This window comes from Odocoileus virginianus, chromosome 23, assembly GCF_023699985.2.
Source record: "Odocoileus virginianus isolate 20LAN1187 ecotype Illinois chromosome 23, Ovbor_1.2, whole genome shotgun sequence".
Classification (NCBI taxonomy): domain Eukaryota; kingdom Metazoa; phylum Chordata; class Mammalia; order Artiodactyla; family Cervidae; genus Odocoileus; species Odocoileus virginianus.
The window spans coordinates 10,083,871-10,109,808 of NC_069696.1; the positions used below are offsets into that span (position 1 = coordinate 10,083,871).

A 25,938-nucleotide genomic window follows, 5' to 3' on the forward strand; every position below is an offset into this window, starting at 1 on the left:
GACTCACAATTGCTCTTTCACTGCTTCTGTTGACTGACACCAGCCTCTGTCCACTGGATGGGGGTATGGACATCAGTCAGCCAGTAGGTCATCAGGTCTCGTTGCCCCCCTCCCCACCCTCCACAAAGTGGCTCTCAAGTCTGGTTCCCTGTCCCAGTCTCTATCTCCTTGGTCTCAGTCCCAACCCCAAAGCTTTGACCCATCTCAGCAGCCTCCAAATGGAACAGGCCACCCTCCCCAAAGTCTCTCAGTCGAACGAAGTCACCTAAAGAACAATGGGGGCGGATTTTGCTCTCCTGTTCCCCAACCTCTATGGGCTCCTCAGGCTTCAGCCTGATATCCGAGGCCTGTCACAACCCGGGCCTGGCGTCGTTTCTCCAGGCTCCTCTCAGTGCTTCACCATCCCTGCTGTCTCACTCCTGTCTTCAGGCCTTTGCTCATGATGTTCTCTGCACCCTCATCCTTCAAAGGCACCTCTTCCAGGAAGCCTTCCTTAGTTTGCTCAGGATCTCATAGCCCTTCCCGTGATGTGTTTTCCCTGGAGTTCCGCTGTCTGCCTGCCTTGTCACTCATTCAGGGACATTTACCGAGTGTCCACCGGGAGAGGAGTTGTTGGGAGCACCAGCTTTGTTATCAGACAGACCCAGATTCAAATCTGCCTTTGCCCCTTGCCAGGTGAGTGATCGCGGGCATTCACTGACCCTCTCTGAGCCTCAGTTTCTTCCTCTGCCGTGCCCTAGAGCTGGGGCCTGTCCTTGGGCAACTGGAGGGTGATCCCACCCTGGCAAGGTCAGTGCTGGGAGTGAGAGGTGAGGCTCAGGCTGGGGTGAGCAGAGAGGCTGTGGCTGCGGCAACCTCCAGGGTCAGAGGCGTGAGGAGTCATCACAGGGAGCACACAGCAGGTGTGAGCGCCCGACTGGGGGCCTGGGAGGCTGAATCAGCTCTTCCAGCAGGAAAAGGGCATCCGACTCCTACGGTTGCCATAACCAATTGCCCCAAACCTGGTAGCTCAAAGCAGTGTATACTCCTTTTATACTTCTGGAATCCAGAAATCCAAAATCGACTTCAGTAGGCTGAAACCAAGGCATCTGCAGGGCCATGCCCCTTTCAGAGGCTTTGAAGAGAATGTGTTTTATTGCCCTTTCCAGCTTCTAGGGCTGCATTCCTTGGCTCATGGCACCTACGTCCGTCTTCAAAGTCAGGAAGGTGACATCGCTAAATCTCTGTCTCTCCTGCCACCATCACATTGGCTTCTGCCTTCTGTCTGTAAGCTCCTTCTGCATCTCTCTTATAAAGACACTTGTGAGTGTAATAATCCAGGATAATCTCACCGTTTGAAAATACTTAATCACAAGTGCAAAGTCTTTGCCATGTTAGTATTTATGGATTCCAGGGATTCGGAAGTGGACATTTTAGGGGGAACCATTATTCAGCCTACCATCCAAGGCAACTGAGCAAAAAGGTTCCGATCACAGGCTGTGAAGCTACTTTTGGGGCTTGAACTCTGCAGCACCGTGTGCCAGCTGTCTGGCTTTGGGCAAGTTGCTAGCGCTCTCTGATGTTCAGTTTCCTCGTCTATGAAATGGTAACAGTGCCTGAAGGAAAAGTGAAGGCGTTAGCCGCTCACTCGTGTCCGACTCTTTGTGACTCCATGGACTGCAGCCCACCAGGCTTCTCTGTCCATGGGATTCTCCAGGCAAGAATACGGGAGTGGGTTGCCATTCCCTTCTCCAGGGGATCTTCCCAGCCCAGGGATTGAACCTGGGTCTCCCACATTGCAGGCAGATTCTTTACCTTCTGAGCCACCAGGGAAGCCCAGTGCCTAGCTCCAGGCAAGAATTCAGTAGGTGTTTAAGGAACATCCATTGGGTGGAGGGAGCTACATGTGCCAGGGCCTGGAGGTTAAGAGAGGCCCCAGAGGACTTCCCTGGTGGTCCAGTGGCTAAAACTCCATGCCCCCAATGCAGGGGGGCCCAGATTCAATCCTGATCAGGGAACAAGATCCCACATGCTGCAGCTAAAGATCCTGCATACCACAATGAAGACTGAAGACCCTGAATGCCGCAACTAAGACCTGATGGAGCCAAATAAATAGATAAATATTTTAAAGACGAGAGAGTGGAAGACTCCAGAAGGACCCTACTATAGAAAGAAGGGAAGACGAGCAGGAAAGTGGGCAAGGCAGGGCAGGCTGGGGCAGAGGGGTGAGGGTGGAGCCAGACCAGGTCCCAGGGAGGAGTACGTGAATGTGTGTGCCTGCAAGGCAGTGTTAGGGGAGCATCGTAAAGCTCTCTTTAGATTCCAACTCTGGGCTTGAACCCAGGGAGAAGGCAACAGCATCCTACAGCACTGAGATGTCAGGTATGAGCTCTGGCCTAGGGGCCAGACCAACCTGGGGTCAACTCCTCAGCCCCTACAAGCTTCCTCATCTGATCCAGGAAGACTGGGATGACCCACAGTACAGGCTGAGGCGGGGGAGCTCAGGGCTTGCTTTGCATCACTGTGGTTACCAGTTTTATTTCTGGACCTGGTCACTTGTCTCCAAAGTCTCCTTCCCCTGGGGACTCAACTGCACAGACTTGTCCTAACAGACCCCGGGAGCCAGAAGCAACCTTGCCCTGTCCACCCCCCCACACACACAATGCAACCCCCTCCCATAGGAAGCAGGAGATTGTGGGGCTGCTGGAGCAAGTGGGGGGCATTTGAGGCTGGATCCTGGCTCATTCCCAGGAAGTCAGAGTAGGGGGTCTTGAAAGGCCTGAGCCCCCAGAGCCTTTCTTACCCACCCAGACACTAACAGGGTGGCTGTGAGCCAACCTAGACACTAGTGTTCCCATCCTTCTCTCCCCACTGGGCTTAGTCCCTACCCACTGCTTGCAAGGTCCCAGGCCCCGCGTGGTCAGAGTTGTCTGGCCTAAACTAGAGGCAGCGGAGGAAGGGCATCGCTGAGCTGGCCGAGGCATCCCCTGGCAGGGATAGAGGCTTCTGGGGTGAATTATCAGAACCACCCTACCAGGGCTCACGGCCCCTGCCGCGTGCTCCACAGGCCCGCATCAGCATCATCGATTGATTAGAGCTTCTGACAGCCTCTGCGGCTGGGAGGTGGGGTGAGGGGCCGCTGCTGGCCCGTCTGATGTGTCCGGGCTTCGCCTCCAGCAGTCCAGCTCAGAGCTTGCCTCTTCCCATCAGACAAAAGAGGGTTGCCTTTCCAACACCTGCACTTTCATTGCCCTGCCCTTCCTGGGTATGGAGGCAGCTACCTGTCTTTCCCAGTTTTCATGTATGTAACATGGGTCACGTACTAATTACAGGTGCTGAAAATTGGAGGGAAAAAAATCATTCTCCCTTTTCCAGCAAGAACCAGCCCTAGGGCTTCCCTGGTGGCTGAGTGCATAAGAATCCAGCTGCCCACGTGGGAGGCACAGTTTCCGTCCCTGGGCTGGGAAGTTCCTACACGCTGCGAGGCAGCTAACCCTGTGCTCCAGGGGTCAGAAGCCACACACTGCTGAAACCTACCTGCTCTAGAGGCCGCGCTTCTCAGCAGGAGAATGAGAAGCCCCTGCACCACAACTGGAGAGCGGCCCCTGCTCCCTGCAGCTTCAGAAAAGCCTGCACGGCCGTGAAGACCCAGCACGGCCAAAAAAAATAAACAATTTTTTTTTTTTTTTTAAAGAAGAGCCAGCTCTAAATCACCAGCAGAGCAAAATTTGCATTTATTCTTTAAACAAATTGCTCTTAGGCTCTTGAGTCAGAAAGAGAGACAAGTGAAAGTCACGTAGTCGGGTCCGACTCTTTGCAACCCCATGGACTGTCCATGGAATTCTCCAGGCCAGAATACGAGAGTGGGTAGCCTTTCCCTTCTCCAGGGGATCTTCCCAACCCAGGGATTGAACCCTGGGGGTTCAATCCATATTGAAGGGGTTTGCCATATTCAGGAAGCTCAAACCTCCTGGGGATGTGTGTAAACCGATTCAACGCAAGGAGTTCAGAGCAGTCAGAGAGATGAAGAAATTGCTTGGCGGGGGAGGACGTGTTAGGGAAGGCTTCCTGGAAGAGGTGGCATTTGAGCAGGAACTCCAGTCTAGGATCAGAGCTGGGGAGGTCGGCACTAGGGGTAGCAGCAACTGTGACTGGAGCATGGAAAGCATTGGGGTGACTTTGGACCAGTGGGAGCTGGTCAGAAAGGAGGCTGATGGACTCCATGAGGACAGAACTGTCTGTCTCCTATTCCAGCCCCAGGACGGGCCCTGGCACATAGTCAGAGCTGGACAAATGTCAAAGGAATGAAGGAGTCTTAAGAGCTGAGGGGTCAAGCCTCCCACCTGTGGACAGCGGAAGGCACTATGAGCTTTTTCCAGGTTGAAAGGCAGGGCTCCACCTTCATCCTTTCTCGTGTGGATGTCCATTTCTCCCAGCACTGTTAATTGAAAAAGCTGTTCTTCCCATTGAATTATCTTGGCCTGTTTATTGAAATGAATTGACCATAAATGTAAAGTACTGCAGGGTTTTTGAGAGGGGAGTGACACAGTCAGATCTGTGCTATGGGAAGATCAATTTGATGGCAGAGACCGGGTCGGGCTGGAAAGAGGAGGGGTGGAGACTCTACAGGTGGGCTCAAGAGAGGGAGGGAAGGAGGGAGGGGGAACTGGGGAGAAAAGCAGTTCCCAGATCAGCCAGGGTTGGGGGGACCTTGGCGGGGAGCCAGGTACAGAGATCTGCCAGAATGTAGCATTCACTGGGGAATCGGGATGGGGTGAGGGGATGACGGAGAGAAAGCCTGGGCTCCTCAGCCTCTCAAGATTCACAAAGTGCTGAAATTAAACCCTCTCCAGATACAGCCACTGTGAGCGAGTTTTCAGGTAACGAGAGGATTGCAAGTGCAAAGCAATGCCAATTACAGCAGCATTACCCCAGATTAGAAGGTTTCCAAGAGGCGGCTCATACCTCCAGGCAGGCTGTGCCTGGAAATTTCCAGGGGAGGTTTGGGATCCAAGCACGCAGGCCGCCTGAAGCCAGGCCCCACATTGGGTACCGGCTGCTGGACAGGCCTGGCCTCATCCCCGTACTGACCTGCCTTCGTTTCCCCAAGGAAATAGAGCACGGAGGGACAGGAGGACACTGCCGTATCCCCACAGTTCTGAGCAATATTCTTAAGGAAATTTGTCCCTTCATGAGCAGCCCCCAGCTCTGGGGGCACAGAGTCCCTCCTTGGCTCTTTTCTGTTTCCCCCGCTGCCCACTCCCCTGCACACAGGAGCCAGCCCAGCACTGCCCTTCTGTGCTAAGTGACCTTTAGCCAGGCAGCTGCTCTGAATCCTAGCTTCTGCTTCTGTAAAATGGGGAGACAAGCCCCCTCCCTTTGTGGCATGTTTTCAGGATTAAATGAGATATTGTAGATAAAGAGCCTGAGCAGTAGAAGTCAGGACAGCCTCCACGCATGGAGATTTGGCACGTCTGTTAAAATAGTTAATGTTCACGCCCTGGGCCCAAGCAATTTCTTCCCAACATTTCCCGTGGAGAAAGTTTTGCAGATACATCCGAGGGTGATCCCTGCAATACCTCCTGTGAGATTGGAAAATCATAAACAACTGGAAAGGGCATTAATCGGGGCCTGATTGAATTAGGATCCATCAGCCCTGCAGACCCCTCGCTGTAATTAAAGAGGCTGGCAGCTCCTACATGCTGTCACGTAGGACAGATCCCCGCCACGTGGGGCTGCTCAAACAAAGCGGGAGCAAACAACACCTACAGCTGATCCCGTTTCAGCTTCTCGGAACCCCACACAAGCGCTATATATCTTATGTTTGTATACACACATCTGTGCATGTGGATGCCATAAACACACCCTGGAAGAAGAGAATATGACCAATGACCCAGTGGTTACTTCCAGGGAGAGGACTGGGTGGAGGTTTGGGAGGTGGCAAAAACAACAAAGAGAATTTCCCTTTGCTGGAATCTAAGTGTTTCACTGTAGCATATGCCTGTGTCCCCTGCGGAGATACACACATACAAAACACCGCCTGCACCAAGCGCAGACAGTCGAGGTGGTTAGCCTGACCCATGCTAACCCTGGGCTTCCCAGGTGGCCAGCGCTAAAAGAATCCACCTGCCGATGCAAGAGCCGCCAGGGACTCGGGTTCAGTCCCCGGGTTGGGAAGACCACCTGGAGGAGGAAGTGGCAATCCACTCCAGTATTCTTGCCTGGAAAATCCCTTGGACAGAGGAGGAGCCTGGTGGCCTATGGTCCATAGGGTTGCAAAAGAGCCAGACAGGACTGAACACATAACCAAAGAGGCCTGACCCACGTGTCACCAAGGCTCAGAGGCCACAATTCTGAATGTAGGTCAAGGGAGGCACCCTGGGAAGGAAGGTGTCTCAGTGCCTCCCGCCAATGTCCCCAGCTCTCAGAGTCTGGGTTCTGTCTGGGGAAGCCCCTCAGGCGGGCAAATGATATCCCCTGGCGGGCTGGAGAGAGGATGCTGTCAGCCTGGCTGGACCAAGGCCATAGCCCACCCCTCGCTGCTGAGCGGTCTGCCAAGAAAACTATTGAACGACATAAAAATCCATCCTGGAAATCCCAGAGGCATCCTTGGAACGGAGTGTGGCCTTTAAATTAGAATGTGGGGCGGGGGTGGAGGCAGATTTGCCTGTAGCTTGATTTCAGGTGAATGAGGGCTGGTGGCCAAAAGGCAACAGCTGTGCCTGGTTGCAGGCCCCCGCACCAAGGTCCTGCCGCTTGCTATGAAGGAGACCCCAGCCCCACCAAGGTTTCCAGTGTAACCAGCACGGGTTCCCATGGAAACTCTGCTTTGCAGACTCCTTTGGAAATCATTCCCCAGGAGGGGAAAGCACTTCTCACACCCACTTTGTGTTCCTGGGCCTGGTTTCCAGGAATGCTTGTCTTTAAGTGCTGCGAGGAACAGGAGCCAAAGGAGGGCTGGAGGCTGAAAGTGACCCAAAGGGGCAGAACCGACCATTTCTAAGCCACTACCCTGGAGAGGCCATGGAGGCCAAGGGTGTCGGCTGTACTGAGAGGTTTCAGACGCCCAGAGGTGCCAAAGAGGGTGGTGGGGCTGTGACCTAGAGACGGCAGGAAATCCCAGGTTGGAGCCGGGGTGCCTCAGGCAGAGGGCCAGCCGCTGAGGCCCTGGCACACATCTGCCCGCCGTCTGTACGGGGGCTTGGGGTCTGGCCCGGGCAGCAGGAGACAGTGCCCGCGGCCGCCTTCAGGGGCTGCCAGGGGCTTCTCCTACCAGCTCTAGGCCCCAGGGTCCACCCTCAGGACGGCTGCCATCCACCCTTCTGGTCTAAGGCTCCCCTTCAGGTGGGCTCACTGTGGTTCTTCAGGTCCTCCCCTCGGGCATCCTCCTTGCTGGGTAAGAGCCTCTCTCCCTCTCTGGCCCCTCTCGAGACCTCTCCTGAGCCCGGCACACACACACACGTCTCCGTTTGCCTTGTCCCCCCTTCTCAAGGCCCCTCCTGGTCCTGGAACCACACACACACACACACGTGTCTCCGTTTGCCTTGTCTCCACTCCCAGGTCCTCCCTGTAGGGGGACCAAAGAGGGGGTCCCCACCCCCGGGGAGGCCCGCCCCTGCACTGTGCAGCGGCAGCCTGTTTTTCCTGAAGGAAACAACCCGATGAGCCTCCGCAGAGCAGGGAGTTCCCCATCTGTCCGCTCTGAGCAGCGCCCGATGTCCTGATTGTCACTGAAGCCGGGGCTCAGGTGGATGTGGCTGCTCAGAGCTGGAGCTGGAGTTCGAGAGAGGCCGGCGGGCACCCAGCCCCAAGCTACCCCCGAAGGCGGCTCCTCCCTCCTGTTCTCCACGCACTCAGCGTCCACTCAAGCCTGCCCTCCAGGAGCTCAGGTCCAGGCTCCGCAGCCCCTCCTCCAGCCTACGCCCACTTGTGCCCCCCACCCCCTGCAGTCATCTGCCATCCCTCACCCCTGCCCCACCTATCTCCGCAGTCCTGGCTCAGTCCTGGGGGCCGGAGGATGGGCGGCTTGGTCTTCCTGGCCCCAAGTAGGGGGGTCTCAGAACCTTCTCTTCTGAGCGTGCCCCCCCTCCCCCTCCCTGCCTCTCTCCTTGCTCACTGAAGCCCCCAGCGAGCACCCAGCTTGGCCACCACTGACATCTGTGCCCACAAGAAGGGTAACAGGGGACTCCCCCTGGTGGTCCAGTGGCTAAGACTCTGATCTCTCAAGGCTCGGGCCCTGGGTTTGATCCCTGGTTGGGAAACTAGATCCCACATGCCACGATGAAGACCCTGTGCAGGCAAATAAATAAAAATAAATATTAAAAAAAAAAGTGTGACAGGTTGGTCCCTGAGGGCCTCACGGGCTGCACGGAAGAGCTGGGATTTTGTTCCAGGTGAGGTGGGGACCGTGGAAGGTTTTGAGCCCGAGGAGGGTCAAGGTCCCACATACGTCTCACCAGGATCCTTCAGCTGCCTCGTGGACAGGGGACTGCGGGGGCCTGGGCCAGGGCGGGGGGTCGCCGTCCCTCCTGGCTCCCCGCACTATCCCCGGGGCCACGTGGAAAAGGTAGGTTGCCAGCCTGCAGGTCTGGGGTCCAGGGGCTGCGGACGCCCCAGGGCCTGGCCAGGCGGCCTCCTCCTGCTCTCGCTGGTTTTGGCTTTTCCAGGAGCAGCTCCGCGGCCCCGTGGGCAGTGTGTCTGCCTCACCCCGACCCCAGCCCTGGCCTCTGCGTCGGGCCGTGGGAGTCAGGAGACTAGAGGGCAGCTTTGCTCCAGGCAGTTTCCCCCCTTAAGCAGTTCATTAAACCGCCTTCTCGGGGGCAGGGGCCTCTGCGTCCCCACCCCCACCGCAGCCCATAATCCAGTTCAGAGCTCTCCTTGCTGTGCTCAGAGGCTGGGCCTGGAACCGAGCTGGGAGGCTGTCGGCTGGCCTCTGAGCCTGGCGGGGCCTGTGAGCCCAGCGGCGCTGTGAGCCCAGGGGGGTCCTGTGAGCCCAGGAGGGGTCCTGTGAGCCCAGGGGGGTTGTCCTGTGAACCCAGGGGGCGTCCTGTGAGCCCATGGGGGTTTTCCTGTGAACCCAGGGGGCGTCCTCTGAGCCCATGGGGGGTCCTATGAGCCCAGGGTTCCCATGAGCCTAGGAGGGGTCCTGTGAACCCAGGGGGTCCTGTGAGCCCAGGGTGGTCCCATGAGCCCATGGAGGTCCTGTGAGCCTGGGGGGAGGTCCCATGAGCCTGGGGGCAGGGATCCGGTGAGCCCACGGGGGGGGGGGGGTCCTGTAAACACAGGGGGTTCCTGTGAGCCTGGGGAGGCCCCATAAGTCCAGGGGCAGGGTCCCATGAGTCCAGGGGGGTCCTGTGAACCCAGGGGCATCCCAAGAGCCCGGAGGGGTCCCGTGAGCCCATGGGGTTCCTGTGAGTTCAGGAGGGTCCTGTGAGCCCAGGGGGTTCCTGTAAGTCTGGGGAGGCCCCATGAGCCCAGGAGGAGGGGCCCGTGAGCCCAGAGGGGGGTCCTGTGAGCCCAGAGGGGGGTCCTGCTGCCCTAGCAAAGGAGCTAGGGCTTCTTCCGGACATCAGTCTATGGCCCTGGCCCCGCTCCCCCAGCCCTTCTATCCCTGCATGGCCTGGGCCGGGGCAGTTACTGACCTGCTGAGCGGACGGTGTTGCCCACAGCCACCCTCCCGGGCAGGCTGGGGTTTGGGCGCCCAAGCCCCCGAGGGATCTCTGGGGCCGCCCTGGGTGTGGGGAGGGAGGACGAGCAAGCAGAGGAGGTGAGGAGGGGATGGGGGGAACAGGGGAGGAGGGCACTCCTGGTGCTCCCCAGCCTCAGCCCTGGTCTGCCCGTGAGACGGGGTGCTGCGGGCGCTGCTGAAGGTGAAATGAGGGGTAACAGGAGCACACACTCGGGCAGCAGAAAGGTCTCAGGATCAGACACTGAGGAGGCACGGGCCTGAGCTTCTGCCACACAAAGGGACCCCTCTGCGCTCCCCGGGGAGAGCCCCAGGAACCAAGCCGTGCAGCTAGGTCGGGATGGACAGGGCTGGCCTCGGGCAGCTGGGCAAGCCGGGAAGGGACTGGTCTGCCCCGATCCCCAGGGGGCAGGGCTGGGGCCTAAGGCAGATGAAGAGGAGGAGGGTGGGTGGGGACAGGCCAGGTGGAGGTGGACTCTGGGGAACCGGGCTGCAGGGTGGACGGAGGCACCGCTGAGGCCCTGGAGGTGGGGGAGCTTTGAGGAGGGGGGCGTTGGGAGGCAGCAGTTGGCACGCTGAGTGTCGGGGGCAGGCTGAAGGGGAAACAACCTCAGGGGCCTTGTGGGGGGAGGCAAAGAGCGTCAGTCTGTCCAACACCTGTCTTGCCAGCAACCCCTCCTCCCCTGCCCCCCTGATGCCCAGATCTCCCTCCTCACTTGCGTGTGCCCTGACCCTCCCAGCCCCAGGCCCCCAGACCGATGACCAGCCCCTGGGCCTCCAGGTCGGTCTCCCAGCCCAGCCTCTGCATGGTTCATTCTTGCCCACACCCTGCACCTCCCACGCCAGCCCCCCAGTTCCACTTTGCACGGCTGCTTTGTCTTTGGCCTAGCCGGGCAGGGGGCGAGGGGTGGGGGGCATTTGTACAGTTGCTCTTTTATTCATATACTCTGCGACGTGTGTGCACACAGTACTGACAAGTGTCCCCTTTGGAACCTCCTGGCGGCTCAGGCTGGTACAAGAGAGCCCGTGCGTCCCTACAGGGTGAGGCCCAGGGATGGGAGGTGTCCAAGAAAGCCCTTGGAGATGGATGGAGTGCCCACCTGCAGAGGGAACAGCTTGGGCCAAAGCCAGGAGACATGGCACGCTTGAGGGGTGTGACTGGGCTGCGGAACAGGGTGGGGGCCAGCCTCTTAAATGTGAGGGCGAGGTGATGGGAAGCCCTGGAGCCTCACTTCCGGATAGATCAAGTTCTTGGGAGGGAGAGGCTGCCCCAGGGCCTCTGGTCCAGGGCAAGACCCATGGGCAGGCGGAGCTCATCCTAGAGATTTTCATAGACCAGGTTAAATTCACCGTCACCCTCAAATTTTCGCTGTTTCTCCTGGAAAGAAAAAAAATAAAGAAAGAAATGGTAGGTAGGGGAAAGATAAATTTGCACTAATTTAGTTTCAGGCAAAGGCAGACAAATAGACGGCTTTCTAAGTAGCTTTGACCAGGAGCCCCGTCATTGTCCCCAAGCCCACCTCAACAGCCTCCTCTCCCGTCCTCCCACCCCATGCCTGCTCTCTGCCTTCCAGCCCCATGGGCCTCTTCTTTCCTGCCTTGGGCCTCCCCAGATGCTCTTCTCTCCTCTTGGGGTGCTCCCAGGACCCTATCTGTTCCCCGATGACCTCCTCCTACAGAGCTCAGCTCAGCATGCCAAGAGCCCCCTCCTCAACTCTAGGCTAGTCCCTCCCCAGAGCCCACCGTTCACAGATGTTTCTGTGTGTCTGTAAGAATCCATGACTCTGTTCCTGCAGACCCAAGGATGTTGGGCATCTGGGACAGGTCTAGTTGTCCTGGTCAGGATCTCAGGGCCTGGCATACAGTGGTCAATCCCTGGGTCGGCCCAGGAATCCTTGGGTCCCAGGGTGGGGAAGCCTTGCCTACAGTCACAGCCTAGTTCAGAGATGACTGTAGAAAGAGCTTTGAGAACAGGAGATTCAACAGTCAGCCTATTCCAGGGGGCCCAAGCACCTGTCCCCCTCACTTCCAGAAGGTTCTTCCCAGGTGCCCAGCCATAGTCCTTGAGCCCCTTGCACTTCATGGTGTCCAGAGCTCTGGTATAGACGCTACTTAACTTGGAACTCATTTGAATTCATGGGCAGTTGGTTTTGCAGGAAAGTGTCATGCACCCACTTGACAGATGAGCAGACTGAGATTTAAGAGAGACTCATGATCGAGGGATGTGCCTTAGCCCCCTTCATGATAACAAAGCTCTGCCCAGATTGGCCCCGGCTGCCGCCAGCACAGTCTCCAGCCACTTTCAGCCTGGGGACAGCGAGAAGCCTCACACCCCTGCCTGAATGACAGGTGTAGACACTCTACTGTGCCCAGTGGCGGTTACGCTTGCTCCCTTGCACGGTGCCTACTGGGTTGCAGTACAACCTGTGATCCTCATGGCAAGTCTAGGAGGTGAATGCTCTCAGGGTCCTCAGTTTACAGATGTGGTCACAGAGGTTAGCCGCTTGGCCAGGGTGGCAGAGCTGGAAAGGGGTGGTGCCGGGGTGGGGGGTAAACCCACCAGGCCTCCTAAGCACCAGGCCAGCCGCCTCAGGCAAGGGCTCTGCTTCAGCAGCGGGTGGCTCACCCCCCCGGCACACTTCCCAGATGAGAGGCAGGACACACGGAAGGAGAGGAGGAGCCAGGCTCGCTGCCCCGACCCTGCGTACCTGGGAGAGCAGGCCCTGGGAGGCGGGTGGGCTGCCGGCTTCATTCCCAATGCAGTCGTAGACCTCGGACTCGCGGTGCTGTAGGTCCTGCAGGAGACCCGTGAGGTCAGGGGATGCCCACGGCGCCCAGTCTCACTCCTCTCGGTCACACGGCCGCACCTTCGCGCCCACCGTTCCCTCTTGGGGCCATCTCACCGCCCTGTGTACAGTGCCACTCCTCTGGGTACCCCCTGCCACCCCCTCCCGCCACCTCAAGCCTCTCGTGGAGCCTGTGCCCAGCCCGGTGGGCTCTCCAGGCCTCCAGTTCACGGGCAGGAGGAAGGGCCCCGGCCCATACCCGCTGTTCCTGCCTGTCCTTAGGGCCTCGGGCACCTGGCAGCCAGCAGTCCCCCGGCGTGACTCCCATGGCCAAGGCTCCAATAGGATGCTCTGTGGACATCCCCCCTCACTCCCTGGACCAAAGCCTGGCCCCTGGGAGGGTCCCACCTATCCCTCCAGCCCTCTAGCTCTCCCTTGACCCCTGCCCCTGGGCTGTGCTCACAGGGGACCCAGGCTCACCCTGGAATCACACTCCTCTCCCGCAGAGGTGCCTAGTCTGTCTCTCGGTCACCGTGGCTGCAGTGGGGACCCTTGGAGAACAGCCCTGAATGAGCTGTGGTGAGGGGGCTCCTCGCTCACCCGGGTGTGTGTCTTAGGGCCACACTGACTCTCGGTCCAGCTCTGAACAGCCTGACCAGAAGCCTCAGGATGGTATTCATAGAAAGACACGATTTCTTGTTTGAAATCAGACAAGATTAGGCTCAACTCTCAGCTCTGACACCTGCCAGCCACAGGCAACTGGGAGCCTCCCTGTGCCTCAGTTTCCTCATCTGTAAAATGGGAATAACTATGTCCATCTTGCAGGCTCGGTGGATGATTCAATGAGATATTGTGCACAAAGGGCCCAGCATAGGGTCTAGTGAGTCACACGTGCTTAATAACGACTGAATGATCATCAAGGGAGGCTTTGGGCCTCCCTCCCCTCTCTGCAGTCACAGCCTAGACCCTTGCTCAGACCCTGATGGGCACCAGGGTGGATGCTGCTCCTTGGGGCTTGTTGGAGCAGAGCCACCAACAGCCTATGCAAGAGGCAGGAACCTTTCCTTCCCACGTGTACATGTCATATGGATGCCGGCTCGTTGCCAAGGAGGTGGTTTCCCTGGTAACAGGCAAGCAGGGGTTGCTGAGGAAGGCTGGAGAGACAGGTGGTACTCTGAGGCAAGAGAAGGGAGGGGAGGTAAGGAGGGGTGGGAGGAGGCTCTGAAGCAGCGGGGCATGAAAACCTGTGTAATAAACCATTTGGCACTTGGGAGACCCTCACTTCAAGGGCATCACACACAGGGATGGCAAGGCTGCCCTAGGGACCTCCGAGTCAGAAAGAGGGAGGGTCTTGGAAGAGGGGCTTCCGACCTGCTTGAGGGAGCAGGGAGGCCCCAGGGAGGAGCCCCAGTTCCAGTGAAAGGCATCTTCCGAGACCTGCTCTGCCCACCACTTTTAGCCCAGAGATGCCTGGAGCTGTCTCAGGTCACACGGCCCCTCCTGCCCTCTGTGCTGTGTGCTCCCACCGGCCTGGGCACGCGGCTAAGTGATTTCCAAGCCAGAGAAGAGCATCCTGACCCGGGGGCCCCGCAGGCCTCTGACCCACCCTGGCGGTGGTCAGGCTGTGGGCGGGAGCAGCTGCGGGGCTGAGGACAGGGCGGCTGCAGAAGCGGCTGCCAATTAGCAGCTGCTGAGTCAAGCCTTTGACAAGCCCTGACCTGCTGGGCTGCATCTGCATGCCGGCTGGGACCTGCATCACTAGGCTGTGAAATGCAGGCAACCTTGTCAACAGGATACCTTCTTGGCCTTCCGGGGAGGGGGGTGATGGGGGCCGCCTCCCTCCGCGGGGAGAGGGCCAGGCCTCTGAACCGGCTGCTGGGCTGGGCTGGGCTGATGCTGTGCTTTGAGGGCTGGCCTGGACAGTGCTGGGAGGTGCCACGCTGCTGTGTTGTGCTTTGCGCAGAGGCTGGGCCGGGCTGGGCCACTTGTCTGGGATCCAGGCCCCCTGAGCCCTTTGCCTCCTGCCGTCCTGTATGGACAGTGGTGCTGAGCTGAGTGGTCATCAGCCCTGGCAGAGGGGTGAAGTCAGCGCCGAGGCCTTTGTCCTGGTGGGCTGAGCTCAGAAGTCAGCAGCCCTGGGCCAAGACCTAATCTGAGGGTCCTGGACATTGATTCCCCCAGTAATACCCACAGCTGTCACCAAGGAAACACAGAGCTGTGTCTCATGGACACCTGAGATTTGCCTGATGCCCTCTGGGGGCTTCCCTGTGGCTCAGCTGGTAAAGAATATGCCTGCAATGCGGGAGACCTGAGTTCGATCCCTGGGTTGGGAAAACCCCTTGGAGAAGGGAAAGGCTACCCACTCTGGTATTCTGGCCTGGAGAATTCCATGGACTGTAAAGTCCATGGGGTTGCAAAGAGTCGGACACGACTGAGCAACTTTCACTCACTTCACTCTGGGGGCAGATCTGGGAGCCCTGTTCAGCAAAAAGCGATACTCAGGAGGGACAGAGCACTTCTGCTCTAGGTCAGGATCTTGGCATGTCTGAAGCGAATGGTCCACGGCGCTGACGGAAGTCTGGGAAGGCAGGACTGGGCTAGGCCTCCAGTGAAGGCCTCACGTGCTGGTTGAGGAGCTGGCAGTGGGGAGTCACTGGAGGTTTCTGGGTGGGAAGCGACAGCATCAGGGGTGTGCTGGAAAGGCCCCTCTTCCTGCCAGGAGGAGTGGGAGGGCTGGAGGCTGAGCAGGAGAATGAGGGCGCTGGGCCAGGCGAAAGCTGGAGAGGCGCTGAGGGGAGGCATCCAGATGCCCCTGGGGAATGTGAAACTACAACGCTGACGCCCCACATTCGCCATTGAGTGCCCACTCTGCCTAGCACGGAGCCCCCCAGGGAACCCCAGGCACCCGGGAGCTAAGAGAAGGCCTCCACTCAGCTGACTGCTGAGTGCCTGCTATGTGCTGGGCCCTGGGGCCCCAGACAGACCACAGTCGGAAAGTAAACAGTGGCCGTAAGGGCCACGGAGAGACCTGGAGGAGGAAGGCAGGGAGGCTGGGTCACGGCAGGGGGTGGGGGGTGAGGAGGTCAGAAAGCCCTCCCTGCAAAGGTGCCCCCGAGCGGAGAGATGGGAGTGAGGGAGGGGCCCCACGGACAGCTCCAGACAGAACCCTGGAGCGGGGGGGCGCACACACAGCCGACACCAAGGCCCCACCACAGGGTGGAGCGGGGGCAAGTCTGGCGTGTCTGGAGAACGGCAAGGAGACCAGCGTGCCGGAAGCAAGTGAGCGCCCGGGCAGGATGGCCTGTGGGTAGAGCTTTCCAAGAAGAGTCAGGTCTCCAGTGCCCACTCTGAGTGAGGTAGAAATCCACCTCACTAGACGGTCTTGAGAACGTGATCCGCAGACCTCCAGCTCCAGGGACCATCAGCACCGACCCAGAACCCCGGCTGCTGGGCTATGAGACCCACACGTGCACAGAGGCCACACCCCTGCGGGCTGCCCCCAGCCAATGGCTGAGCCCGGCAGGGATGCCATCCCTGCCTCTCCCGCCCTGGGAAACCCCCAGACCCCTCTGACCCGGCTCCCAGGGGCCTTGCTGAAGCTTCCCTAGACTGTGCGGAGGTGAGCACATCCTCTCTGCCTTCCTTCACCCTTTTCTTTACCCGGAACCAGATCAGCATCAGTCGGACAGCTCTCCCAGTGGTTTCCATTTGCTCTCACTGGCGGTTCCCGGAATACCACTATCACACATGTACTCCTGCCTTGGTGTCTGCTTCTCAGAGGACTGAGGCTCACCAAGGGCTCAGAGCAGAGCAGGATGGGACCTATGTTTGGAGGGGGTGACTCCGCTGCTGCTGATTGGAGCACAGACGGTGGGGCTAGGGTAATAACGGGCCAGCTGATTAGAAACCAATTGCAGGGGGGACTTCCCTGGTGGTCCAGTGGTTAAGACTCCATGTTCCCAATGCAGGGGCCCGGGTTCAGTCCCTGGTCAGGGAACTAGAAGCCACAGCTAAGACTTGACACAGCCAGATACAAGAAAGAGAGAGAGAGAAAGGAAGGAAAGAAGAAAGAAAGAGAAGCCAAATGGAGGGCTCCAGGCAAAAATGGTGGTGGTTCCCACCAGCGTCAGCCCTGGAGGGGTGAGAAGATTCAGATTCCGGATATGTTTGAAGTTAAGTTGTGCTGATAGACCTGATAGGAGCAGGGATGGAAGGAGAGAAGGAAAGGACAGCTTCAAAAGGTTTAGCCTGAGCAACAGGAAGGATGGAGCGACCATTCCCTGCATGAGGAGGACTGCGGGAAGAGGCAGTTCCATAGGTGAAGAACCGGAGACTGGTCTGAGAGAGAAGCTGATGAGGGGTCCAAATAGAGCTGGTTCTGGCGTTCAGAGGAGGTGTCTGGGCTGGACATAGAAATGAGGGAGCTGTCAGAGTGTAGACGGTCTCAAAAGGCTGAGGCTGCATGAAATCACCCAGGGAGGGGAGAGAAACTCAAAGAGAAAGGGCTCCAGGCCTGGATTCCAACGTTTAGAGGTCAGGATTCCTCTGGATTCCTCTGGTGAAGGAGGCTGAGGATGCATGGCCGTGAGTCAGAGAGGCATCACGGGGGGGGGTGGGGGTGGGGGGTGGTGGAATGTTTTGGAAGCAAGTAGACAAAGCGTGTCCAGGAGGAGGGGGTGCTCGCTGGCCTCAGACACTGTGGCTCATCAAGGGAGAGGAGGACCCACGGACCACTGGGTTTAATATCAGGGAGGTCAACAGTGACCTTGAGAAGGAAGGCTTTGGTGGGCAGAAAGTCTGACTCAGTGGATCGGAAAGGAGAGAGAGAGAGAAACTGGAGACAGAATTTTGACAGACCTTTTAAAAGGAGTCATGGAGAAAGGGCAGGGTCACTGGAGGGGGCTGCCGGCTCAAAATGAGAAACTTAAGATGGAAGAAATCGTAACATGTTTGCAAACTGTAGGTGGAAAACTGTATATCAGCCCTGTATCACAGATTATGGAACCGGGACTCAGAAAGTTTAAGTAGCAGAACTCATGAACAAAAAAACTAAGCTTTGCACCCCAGTCTCTCTGGCTCAATCCAAATCCACGCTCCTTAATTGGTCAATTTTCACACACACACACACACACACACATGCAAATTGGAGTAGGATAGCCTTTTCCCTTCTTATCATGTATCATGAGCATTTTCCCACATGAATGAAAAACAAAAATTGACATAATTAGAAGGAGAAATATACAATCTACAATCACATGGGCAGATTTTAACTTGATTCACTTAACATCTAATAGACAAAAAGCCAATGAGGATATGGCATACTTTAACAACACAATCGATAAGCTTGACCTCTCTGATGCACACAGAACACTCACTCACTCAGCCATGCACAATGCAAGTTCTTTTCAAATGCATTTGAAATGTAAGCTGACCTAAAGCAGATCTCTAAAGACCTCAAAGGATTGAAATCATACAGAAGGTATTCTCTGATCACAATAGAATTACTAAGAAATAAAAAACAACAAAAACTAGAAAATAATTAAACACTTGAAAATCAAGCAAACCATTTTAAAATAACTCATGGGGCAAGAAGGAAATCTCAGTGGGAAATTTAAACTGAATAACGAAAATATGGCATATCAAAATTTGTGGGATGCAGCTAAAGCCACTTTTAAAGGAAAGTTCATAGCTTTAAGTGCATGAATTAGGAAAGAAGGAGGGTTGAAAATCAATGATCAAAGTATTCAAAGAAAATAGAGAGGGACTTCCCTGGTGATCCAGTGGCTAAGACTCCGTGCTCCCAATCCTGGGGGTCTGAGTTCAATCCCTGGTCAAGGAACTAGATCCCACCTGCTGCAACTAAGAGTTCAAGTGCCACAACTAAGGATCCTGCATGTCACAACTAAGACCCAGTGCAGCCAAATAAATAAATACAACAAAAGAGAGAAAGAAAGTAGAGAGGGGAAGTACACAACGGTCTTCCCCTGTCCACTGTCACCACTTCTATTTACCATCACTGTCTGAGGCAGTGCAGTAAGATAAGAAATACAAGGTATGAAGGTTAAAAAGAAAGAAATGAAACTTTTATCATTCATAGATGACATGGCTGGGTCCGTAAAAAATACAAAGGAATTCACAGAGAAAGAATTAGAATTAATTAGTGAGTTCAGCAAGGTTACTCTTTATATAGTCAACATACAAAAATCAATCATATAAAAAAGAATCAATCATATCTCAACTTACCAGCAACAGACAACTAGAAAATAAAAGCGGACAACACACATACCCTAAAACCCTATTATGAGTATTGATGAGATAACAGGTGTACCGTGGCACCAGGCATGTAGTAAGTACTCAACAAACAACCCCTGACATCATCATCAAGCTTGTTCATGTCATTCTTACCTGCCCAGGTCCAACCCTAGCTACTAGGGACAGGTCTCAAGGGCTAGCAGAGTCTGTGGCCTCTCTTCCCAGCTCCTTTCCAGCCCTAAAGCCTCTTGAACCACCCAGCAACCTGGCAGAGCCATCAGACCTCCTCCCCACGCTCCAGCAAAGTTAGCCTGAGTCTCCGAGAAGTCTAAACACAGGCAAGAGAGATGCTCCATGCAAAAGTGAGTCTCTTCCATTAAAAATAACCTTGGAGAAGGATATTTATTCATGTGAAAAGATGTTCATGAGATATTGTAACAAAAATAGCGGTACTACTCCAATTTTCTTAAAAAAAAAAATGTGTGTGTGTGAGTGTGTGTATGGGTCTCTCTGTATGTGTTTACAGAAAAGACTGGAAGGTATAGAAGTCAATGTTACTAGTATTTATCCTGGAAGAAGATAGGTTTAGGATGATGGTTATTTTCTTCTATTTGATATATATAGAAAGATTGTGTGTGTATGTGTGTGTGTGTGGAGAGAGAGAGAAGTGTTTCTATTTAACAGCTGACATCAGAATTCCTCCTAGGGAAAATACCATGATGAGCTGCTGGGAGGAAAGAGAGACTATGGGGAAGTCTGGGGCCATGTGGGAAGCAGTGAGTGCTGGAAATTCCCTGGGGTGGGAGTGGGGACAAAGGCCCCGGGAGGGCTGGTAGTATTGTGTCCCCTCTGGGGTCATTGGTGCTGCCCTGAAGGAACTCTGTCTTTGCCTCATGCCCAGCCACCTCATCCTTGATAATCGGGGTCATATTCTCAACACCCTCTGTGTGGGGATTTTCGGACATTGAGGAAAGACCCGTGTTTCATGTACGGGTCAGGGTGGTGGGGACAGGAACAGCTGAAGCTCGTACTGGCAGAGTCCCAGAACATGCCCTGGGGTACCCTGCAGGACCCCCGGCATGGCTGTGCACCTCCCAGGTGGGAGGCCAAGACCCGCACCTGGCGGGACCCAAAAGTCCCGTGGAGTTGAGACCGCAGCTGACATTGGGTAGCCCTTATTCTTCACTTTCTCAACAATGAGTATATGTTCCTCATTCAGCTAAAATAGATGCAACTGAAAAGGAAAATCTGTCGCCACCCCAGCCCCTGGGCAGAGTGGCTGCGTGTCGACCAGGTGGGCGGGCCCGACTGGGCAACAAACAGCACCCGGCTATGCCTCTGCCTGGCTGTAAGGACATAAAACAATGTGCGTGCGTGTGTGTGTGTGTGTGTGTCTGCGCGCGCGCGCATGTGGTGGGGAAGGGGAGAGTGAAGAATTGAAACTCCTTGCTATATTTAGGGTGTGGGACACTGCCCGACCTTTTCCTCTTTTTGTGATTCTTCTTGTTGCTCCAATGTTGTTTGTGCAATAAAAACAGGAAGGAGTTGGTGAGCTAGTCACTGTCATTTGGTCAGACGGAGGAAATTTCTTCATACCTCACCACTGTGCCCTGGCCGCCCCCTCGTTCCAGAAGCGGAGGGGCGTGCCACGGAGGGGACCCCAGTGGCCCCTCCCAGCTACATGTCTGCCAGGGGCCAGGGCGGCAGACCTGTAACCCCAACTCCCCTTCACAGAAACCCCACAGGGCGGGGATACTGGTCCCCAGTTCACGGATGAGGAAGCGGAGGCTCAGATTTCACAGAGAAGTCACACAGCTGGAACTCTGACCAAGCCGGGGAACCAGTCCCCAAGTCAGGCCTCAGCGGGTGGAGGACTCACCGTGTAGACAGATTCTGATGGAGGCTGCCCTGGGCTGCTGGTGGCAGTGGGGCCCGGGCACTTCTTGGCAGCATGCTTCCACAGAGCCTTCATCTGTCCCTAGGGGAAAGGAATCAGGGTCATCAGGCTGGGGACCAGCAGCTCCTTTCTCCCCAGACCCCACCAGACCCCACAGAGGAAAGGATGGCAGATATCCATGAGGCCACTCAGAAACTGATCACTCAGTGCCTTCCAGCCACCTTTTCCTGAGAAGCGTGGCAAATACCCACAATGCACGCATATGTGCTAAGTCGCTTCGGTCGTATCTGACTCTTTGCAACCCTATGGACTGTAGCCCCCCAGGCTCCTCTGTCCATGGGATTTTCCAGGAAAGAATACTGGAGTGGGTTGCCATGCCCTCCTCCAGGGGATCTTCCAGACCCAGGGATCAAACCTTCGTCTCTAATGTCTCTTGCATTGGCAGGCGTTTTTTCTTTTTTTTACCACTAGTGCCAACTGGGAAACCCAAACACCTGCAAGACCTACATCAAGTCACTCACCTGCTCGGGGATACTGGAAACGATAACGATTCCATCGAGGCACCCTGCCCTCCACACAGGGCCTGGCTCTGGGGAGGCGGGTGCTGCAGGGAGACAGGGGCCCCGGCTACAGGGCCGATTACTGAGGAGGACTGCAGAGTGAGCACCAGCCAGACCAGGTGTCCAGTCCCCTCTGTCCCTCACGGGCTCTGCCTTCGCCCCCCTCTGAACTTCAGTTTCTTCAGCAATCACCTCCTTTGATAGAATGTTGCACAGATTCAGGGAGCCGACGAGGAAGTAAGTGCTTAACACGTGGGTGTCACATAGGTGGCCCTTGGCCAATAACACACACTTGCCAGGCACCTCTGGTGAACCAGGCGGCATGGACACGGGGCCCCATCCCTGGCCTCCGGAGCTTAGGACCCAGTGGAGAGATGAACGATGAACCAGCAATTTTCCCAAGCGTGGTTCCTGCGCTAACCAACAGGGTCAGAGCCTCTGGCTCATGGGAGGAAACAAGCGCCTCGCCCGGCAGAAAGGGGCCTTAACGACCTGAAGGCTGGGGCTCCCCTGGTGGTCCAGGGGTTGAGAACCCACATGCTGATGCAGGGGGCGCAGGAATATCCCCGCGCTGCGCGTGCCGTTGAACCTAGAGCCTGAACACCGCAGCTAGAGAAAGCCCAGGCACGCCAACGAAAACCCAGCACAGCCAAAGATATTTTTTTTAAGTCCTCTTAGTTTGGAAGAGAGGAAGGAGAGAAAGAGGCAGCAGCAGGTGCCGGGGCCTGAAGGTCTGGAGAAATGAAAAGATGGTCAGCGTGGTCCGAGACGAGAACCTGCCTGGGATGGATCAGGGCAGCTGTGCCGCGCTGCGAGCAGAGGGTGGATGGTGGAAAATGTCTGAAGGCTGCAAGCAGGACACACTAGGATCAGAAGGCGGTTTCAGAGAGCTCGTGCTGGGTGCTGCGAGAAACTCCAGCGGTCGAGGATGCAGGGACAGTGGGATTGGGGGAGCCTCCCAGAAGGCGGGGGCTCTGGGAGCCGGGAGGCCGTGCAGAGGCAGAAGGAGGCTGTCCACACGCCCCCCTCTCATCGCAGGCACCGTGCTGCCAACAGTGGAGCAACAACAGCCTCATCTCGGGGCAGGAGCTAATTAAAAACCCTGGCTGCCTGCCAGCCCCCAGCCCATTTACTTGGGATTAGCTCTGGAGAGCTACTTAACTCTCAGGCAGAAGCCAGCGCCATCCCCAGTCACAGCATAATAATGGCTCAGGACTAGGATGGAGCCTCACTGGGTGCCAGGTGGGGCTCTAAGTGCGTGACCTGCCTCACCTCCTGCGCCCCTCGACAAACCTGCAAGACCAGTCTTCATGGCACCCCTGTTCCACACAGGAGGCTATGAAGGCTCAGGGAGGGCTGGCAACTTGCCCGAGGCCACAGAGCCAGAAGCAGCAGGGGCAGGATTTGAACCCAGGTCTGTGTGATTGACCAAGATGCTGCCCTGACAGTACCTGGGGTTTTGGCTCTTCTGTTTTGTTTGGATGTGTAGGTCTCCCAAACAGACAGGGGCAGGCATTCAGGCAGCACCTTACAGTTTACAAAGAACTTTAGGACTTACTCTTGCTAAGTTGCTAAGTAAATCAAGCCCAACTCCTTGCAATCTCACGGACTGCAGCATGCCAGGCTTCCCTGTTCTCTGTCTCCCGGAGTTTGCTCAGATTCACGTCCATTGAGTCAGTGATGCTGTCTACCCATCTTTTATTATTACTTAATTCTCATAACAGCCAGAGGAAGTGGGCATGGAGTTCCCGCTTTCCAGAGGGGGTGATTGAAGTTTGTCCACCTAGTCGGTGACTGCTTGGATCAAACCCAGGTGCCCTGTTCTCAAATCGAGTGCCCCTCCTCTGTACCACCTGCTTCACTGCCAAGGCTGGTGGGTGTGGGTTCAGGGGCGGGGGCTCTCCCGGACCCCGTGGTGACAAGACACAGGTAGGCCTGGCCTCGTGGTGCTCCACTGAGGCTGGGGTGGGGGTGGGGGCACCACTGGGAAGGTAAGAGACATTCTGGGGTCACGAGAAGGAGTCCAAGTCTGCCAGGGGCTGGGATGGACTTCTCAGGGCTTGCTTGTCTGTCTGAAGACAGGAGTGGAGCGTGAGAAAGAGTCCAGGTCCTGGAAACAGTGCATTGTGTTATGGTGGAAGTGACGCTCCCTGGAGCCAGCCTTGCCCGCTTGTCCCAGGCCATCAGCATGTACCCCTCTGACTGTGATTTTCAAATGGATAAGCCATTCAGCTGCTCAGGAAATCTGTAAAGCCTCTGTTTCCCGCTCTGTAAGGTGGGAGCAATACTGTCACCTTGCGCACCTCATAGCCCGGCCTCCTCGGACTCATCTTTCAGGTCTCAGCGCTCACTTTCTCCATCATTCCTGCCACAAGCACTGCGTGTCAGGCTCCCCCAGGCACCAAGTCTGGGGCTTCGTTCCGGGGCTTACGCTCTGGTTGGGGCAGACGGTGGTGACACAAAAACAAGGCTGAGAGGGCAGAGTGAGAAGAAGCAAGCGGAAAACAGGGAGACCCAAATTCTGGGTGAGGGGTGACGGAGGCCTGGGCTGGGGCTTGCGGCCGGATCGTGGGCAGACTACCGGCAGGACGGGCCCAGGGATCGGCCGTGGGGCGGCGGGGGGACAAACACAGCACCAGGGTTTCTGGTCTGAACATCTGGGTGTGGTGGTACTTGCTGGGATGATGCTGGCTGCTGGGGACTAAGGAGCACTGTTCCCGACAAGGTGGGTGCAGATGCCCGTGGGCACTTGCACGGAGAAGACACGATCTGGAGCGTGGGAGGGCTCAGGGCAGCCACGCTGGGTGGGGTTGTAATCCCTGGAGCATAGCAGTCATGGAAGAGTGTAGACAGATGAGGGGAGCTCTGAGGAAGGGGCCTGGGACGTGCCGATGTACAGAGGCCACAGAAATGTGGGTGACCCAGTGCAGGGCTCCCCTGGGGAGTCCAGAACCAAGGATGGAGTGTGCCTTGGAGGAGGGAGACCCGCTGTGTCCGAAGCCCCGCAAGGGGCATGGATGGACCAACGTTGGAGGCTGCCTGCTCCGGGAAGCCCACCTTGACCTCACGCTCAGTGGGAGCCCTCGAACCTGCTCTCAGGACAGGACTCATCTACCCCTTCTGAGTCGGTAGCTCCCGGCTCTGATGCGTTTATCAGATGTGCTCCTGGGGTCTTCGTGCCTTTTCCTCCTCAGCCTCCGTGACGGGCCAGCTGGCCTGTCTCTGGCCGGGGACCCCGCTGCACGCTTTGTTCCTGTGCTCAGCTCAGGGTTCAAACCACGCGGGCCATCCAGTTCTGGGGCAGCGTCTACAGGGTCCACATCCAGATTTGGATGCAGCTCCAGGGAACTCTGGGCAATTCTTCCCCTGTGGTAGCTCCCGACCTTCCAAGTCCTCTCCCCTTCAAGTCCGGGCTCTCACCCCAGTGCCCCCGCCCCCAAGTGCACAAACGACAGTCTGAGGTGCCCTCGCACTGGCTCCCAGGGGGGCCAGGCACCAGCTGGCATCTGGCCAGTGTGGTCTCTCCCACCCTTTCAGATGGAGGAAGGGATCTGTCCTTAACCCCATTTCTGGAGGAGAAAACTGAGGCTCGGAGAGGGTGGAAGCTTGACAAGAGGGCAGGGGCTACCTCTGTCTTGCTTTCCACGAGGTCTGGCACTTAGGCCAGAGCCTGGCACACACTAGACACTCAGCACCTATTCCTGGAAGGAGGGGAGGGAAGGCGGGAGGGCGCAGGGAAGGAGGTAGGGGTCTCCGAGGCAGTGTGGCAGGGGGAGGGGCTGGGATAGAAGTCAAGCTGAGGCTTCTGAGGTCCGCCCTCTCCTGTCCTCCCCTCTTTAGTGACCTCCTACTCTGCACCGCGGCCTCCCTGGCTTCGCTGGACACTGAGATCTAATCATTAAAATCCATATTTTTTTTGGCAGACAAGTGCTGAAGTAAGTCAAATTCTTGGTCGGACACAGCTCTGCCCTCACCCCGCCCCTGGAAGGGAAGGCACACAGCTATGCCTGGGCTGGGCGTCCGCAGGTGGGGGTTAGTCACTTGGCACCCCTGCCTCAGATTACTGCATCCAACACCCAGGCTGCCGCCCAGGGGCTGCTCTGGAAGACAGACTTAGAGCCTTCCCGCCTGTCCCCGTCCTTGGAAGAGTCACAGCGGGGAAGAAACATATTGTGGGCCGGTTCTCTGAGCCTCACTGTTCAGAGCCGTAAAGTGGGAAGAAGTAACAGCGGTCAGCCAACCAGAGCACGCAGGGGAGGGTGCCCAGCACCCAGCGGCCCTGAGGAAACATTCCTTCCTTCTGGGTTGCCAGGGGTTCAGAGAATACGGGTTTTCATGGTGGCGCTAGTGGAAAAGGAACCTGCCTGCCAATGCAGGAGACATAAGAGATGTGGGTCCGATCCCTGGGTCGAATCTGGTTGGGAAGATCCCCTGGAGGAGGGCACAGCAGCCCACTCCAGTATTCTTGCCTGGAGAAACCCATCGACAGAGGAGCCTGGAGGGCCACAGTCCAGAGGGTCGCACAGAGTCGGACACGAGATGGAAACGCCTTAGCATGCACGCACAGAAAACATGAGATAAGGTTTTAGAACCTTAGAGAGCTAGAAATGGTTACAAATGCAGGCCTGCAGCTTCCATCAGACACTCGAAGGAACCTGCGACCCCGGAAAAGACTCAAGAGTCCTGACCTCCCGCAACAAGATCAAAAAGGACCTGGTGGCCATGGGGGTGGGGATGGGTCGAAGTGGGGGTCCCTGGGGCAAATAGCCCTGAGAAGCA

General features: G+C 56.7%; 1 protein-coding gene across 1 annotated transcript in view; it reads right to left on the bottom strand.

Annotated features, from left to right (window-relative positions):
- Nucleotides 1–10,572: 10,572 nt before the first annotated feature.
- NFAM1 (NFAT activating protein with ITAM motif 1) overlaps nt 10,573–25,938 on the bottom strand; it is a 36,401-nt gene continuing 21,035 nt past the window's right edge. Inside the window, exons 6-8 of the mRNA XM_070454165.1 lie at nt 20,582–20,680; nt 12,373–12,459; nt 10,573–11,042 (exon numbers count right to left, since the gene is read on the bottom strand). Coding sequence (XP_070310266.1) covers nt 10,983–11,042; nt 12,373–12,459; nt 20,582–20,680 — 246 coding nt within the window. The 3' untranslated portion in view covers nt 10,573–10,982. The remainder of the gene's footprint in view (nt 11,043–12,372; nt 12,460–20,581; nt 20,681–25,938) is intronic.